Here is a 4336-nt window from a genome sequence, read left to right on the forward strand (position 1 = left end):
TGTAACATAGTAATACGTTTCCTTAGAGAGCTCTCCTGTTTCTTTTGTTTTGATTTTTTTTTTCACATTGTAAGTCTTTCATTTAATCAGATGGCTTTAAACAAAACCTCTAAGGCAGGTCAACCCTCAGATGAACTAGTTTGTCTTGCATCAAAAGTGTTGTAACTTGGGTAAGTTTGTATTCCAGTGAGTATAAATAAAGTTTTATATTAGCAATTCATTGTTTTGTCTGATAAAATATTTAGAGAATCATTACCCAGGCTAACTTTTGCCATTGTTTTCTTAGGGTTTAGGATGAGAATGCTTTTGACAGTTACTGTATGACTGAGCAATCTCTGCATGTAGGAAATAAGCACTACTACATGTTCCTCCAAGAGTATTGGCAAGAAAACTAAGAAAAAGAGGTTGTTGTGCTTGTAGCTAAGGATGAGTGTCTTCCAAGTAATACTTTAGATCATGAGATTGTATTTTCCTGGTATGTTTCCACATAGAAAGAACATTTCCTTCTCTGTCTTTTAAGAACTTTGGATTTGTGGAGCAAGAGCCACAATTAGAGGTATCTGGTGGAGCAGGTTGCCACTGCTATGTGTGCCTCGTCAACTGTCCTCTTAAAATATTTTACCAGTGTTGTCCTGAGTCCTGACCATAGCTACACTTGGGATGCCGTCTTTATGAGTGCATTCAAGCACTAGGGCAGCAAAAGGAAGCGGCAATCTACTGACCATGCTAACTGGCTGTCAGCCTTTACCCTCTGCTATTTTCTTTTAAGTTCTAAAGCAGTGGGTAGAATATTGACAGAAACCAGGTAACAGTTTAGTGTAAAGCCTAACATGGATGCCCCGTACCCAAAAATTGGAAGAGGAAAACTGAACAAATGACTTCTTGCCCTCCCAGTCCCTATGATGTGGCCTGTGACAGCTTCTCCGGTTCTGTTTCCTAGAAGACCTTCCATAAGCTATTGATTAAGCTCTCATTGGGGAAGCAAGTGGGAGCTTTTATCTGCATCTCTAACTGCCAGGAAACGGTGCCTGGGCTGTATTGACCAGCTATGGGATATGCTGGCGGTCACAGTTGTCTTTTACGAAGAAGCGCTCCCAGTGATGCTGGTTGTCATTCTGACTCTGCTGTGTGGCAGCGTAAATAGTCCCCTTTCTAACCAACCTGGTGGGAAAAGTCAATATCCCATCAGCAAAGGAGGTAAACACATCAGGAGCTGTGTCCTCTCTTTTCCTCCCCTGCTCTGTATTACTGCAGCTCTTTAAATGTGCTCTCCCCAGTCATCAGATGCATTTGTGTCATTCACATGCACAGGGTTGCAGGCCTGTGGTTCTGGCCTGCTGGAGGCGGGCACAATGGTTGGGACTTTTGTTGTATATTGCCAGAGTCCAATAATTAGAACTTCCAAATTGTCTTTGTATAGTCAGTTAACAATGTGGCCCCGTCCCCTGCTTCTCCTTCCACTCCTTTTGGGCATTTAAATCCTCTACAAAACTTCTTAGGTTTGTTTTTGGAAGTGCATTGGTGTAACTTAGAAAAGGTTGTGAACAAATGTGGATGTGTAGCTAAGGAACAAAAATCTTGAGGCTGGGTTTCGTTTCCAGGGTTTGTCTTGGCTTTATGGCCAATCTGTTGTTTCAGCGGAGCCTTACTTTCTGTGATGGATGTGCTCCCACTCTGCATTTCCTTCCTGGTCCTTTCCAATTTCAGGGTGCTGGGAAGCCTTATGCCCCCCCAACTCCCATCCTCAGGCACCTGGCATAGACCTTGGAATCTTCAACAAGCAGTGGTGTGAGAGGGGACACAAAAGTGACCTCCTCCAGATATTGGTTGTGGGTTGTGGTTACCTGAGTCTCCAAATCCGCATCTCTAAGGACCTGCTTCCCCACTCCTCTGCTATAAAATAGGGACTTTTTAAAAAAAAAAAAAAAAAAAAAAAAGGTTGGGCTGTTGAGATGGCTCAGTGCGTAAGAGCACCTGACTGCTCTTCTGAAGGTCCAGAGTTCAAATCCCAGCAACCACATGGTGGCTCACAACCATCTGTAATGAGATCTGACTCCCTCTTCTGGTGTGTCTGAAGACAGGTACAGTGTACTTACATATAATAAATAAATAAATCTTAAAAAAAAAAAGGTCATCCATTCCAAACATCTCATGGAGTTCTCAAGCAGCTATGAACAAAGACCATTCAGTGCTGCTGCTCCTTTAAAAGAACCAAGTATAGAAGTAGCAGACACTGGAAAGGAGAGAAGGTAAGGGGAGTGATTCTCTGGATGATAGAACCATCCTCAGAATAGGAAGGCCAGGAATGGATGGGTAAAAGGAGCTGGGCATATAGGCAGGGACGCCAGATCCTGAGTTTGTACAGGGTGGACAAAAAGAAAGGTTGGCAAAAGTATCTCCCCCCCTCCTCTTTCTGTGAGGTTTTGTTTAACAAATTGGGCAGATGGGGGATTAGAAGAATCTCTGGAGGCCAAACTAGTAGGGAGGCCCTGGAGAATATAGCTTTCTTCTACATCCAGATTCTTACTACAGTGCATACGTATGTTCAACAGCACAGTGAACGTGGTGTCTCCGAGGGGCACTCATCTTACCTACTGCACATGGACATGCACCTGCAGTTCACATCAGCAGAGCTGGCCTGGCCTGGCCTGGCTTGGCCTCCTAGACATTTGGGTTCTGAAAAGGGCAGTCTCAGGTTTTCACAGAAAATTCTGAGATACCATTGACTTTGGACTGTCTCCAGGGTAGAAAGAACACAGATAGGCCCATTAGGTTATCAGAGACATGCAGCTGCAATCAAACCTGCACCTTTCTCTGAAAAGAAATATTGAATGTCTTTGAAGAAACTATCCGAGAGTCTTCTAATCCTTTTCTTTTTATTTCACTTTAGATAAATTGAAGAAGCAGTTTTTTACTGTCAGAGTTCTTCAGGACTACAGAAAAGTCAAGAACATAGCAGAGCAGTTCTTGTCCTGGAGTGGCTACTCTGAAGTGAACCTCAGCAAGCTCTTCGCCAATTATGCTGGGAAGTACTGAGAGAGCCAGGAAGGATGCAAGGAAGCCAGCTGCTGAATCTGAGCTTCTGAGGCCTTCACCTGCCCTAACTGCTTCACCAGTATCTTGCTTTTCTTTTGAGGACTGCATACTGTGTTGATGTTATGTGGACCAGGGTTGAAGTATCAAAATACTTACCTTACCAAATAGTTTTCCTAGCACTATGTACCCCAAACCCTTTCCTAAATATCTAAAGACCTATATCGTACTGCAGGTCAGAAATTGCTACTTTAATTGAGAATACCTAAGATGTAAGTGACCTTCAGTTTACCCTGGGGCTTTATCAGAGACACCCCTAAAAAGAGTTTTATGGGGTCTAATGGAAGTTCTAACATTTTGCTTTTTCACATGTCAGTTAAGTCCAGTCTGTGTCTAAATACTTGTTCAGCTACTGGCTAAAAGCATGGCTGATTTCAGTGCTGTCTTTCATGTAAGTGGTGCAGGTGGTGGGGAGGTGGTGGTGGAGGGATTTAGAAAGTTTGCACTTACTAAATACAAAAAGCAAGTTTGCTTATTGAATTGTTCAAAGTTCAATATTCACCAGATGTTTCACTCACATTCCTTCTATTTTCCCTTTACATGGAATGTTCAAAGTGTAGGTTTATACAGTAGGAAAGCACATTTTAAATACTTTGTCCTAACATTTCACAAAAGTTATGGTGAGATTGTGGTAAGGATCACTGTTCCATTCAGAAGAATGGGACACAGCTGACAGGATCCAGTGCTTGCTAGATTTCATCAGTTCTTCAGAATAGTGTCTCTTTGAAGTGATAAACTATATTACAAACTATATTACAATATGGCAGCCTTAAATACTTATCTATTTGTCTTTTTATAAAGAAAAATGTATTGTGATCTGTACCTAAGAATAAAGTTTTCTAAAGGAAAACCAGTTACTGTGTTTTGTTTTGTGTTTTAAATCGGGTACAGAGAGTTGACGGAAAGGGATGAAAGCTTGATTGAAGAAGAACATTCCCTTCCCAAGCCTCAGCTGGAATTCTTTCATACCCATCTGGATCAGAACCCAGTCCGAAGATGTTAAGCAAGATGTCTGGATATTGAAAGTACTGAGAAGTTCTGTGAATTTTGAGTCCTTTGATCTATTAAGCATGAAGAAGACTAGGGATCGTAGTTTGTTTGTTTGTTTGTTTGTTTTTATCCAGAAAGAGAGAGAGAAGGGACACTAAAGCAATAGACAAGCTCCTGGCTCCCAGGAGAGAGGTAGCCCATATAGTGGTACTCTAGGAAAGAAACACTTGGTAAGCCATGGATGTGAAGAAAT

General features: G+C 42.0%; 1 protein-coding gene across 2 annotated transcripts in view; it reads left to right on the forward strand.

Annotated features, from left to right (window-relative positions):
• Positions 1 to 3943, forward strand: part of Pola1 (DNA polymerase alpha 1, catalytic subunit) — a 324394-nt gene extending 320451 nt beyond the window's left edge. For both annotated transcript variants that reach the window (XM_021153188.3, XM_085838130.1), the window contains one exon: positions 2891 to 3943. In XM_021153188.3, the coding sequence (XP_021008847.1) occupies positions 2891 to 3036 (146 nt within the window). In that variant the 3' untranslated portion in view covers positions 3037 to 3943. The remainder of the gene's footprint in view (positions 1 to 2890) is intronic.
• The last annotated feature ends 393 nt before the right edge of the window (positions 3944 to 4336 follow it).

This window comes from Mus caroli, unplaced genomic scaffold (genome assembly GCF_978045245.1).
Source record: "Mus caroli unplaced genomic scaffold, Mus_caroli_1 scaffold_5, whole genome shotgun sequence".
Classification (NCBI taxonomy): Eukaryota; Metazoa; Chordata; class Mammalia; order Rodentia; family Muridae; genus Mus; species Mus caroli.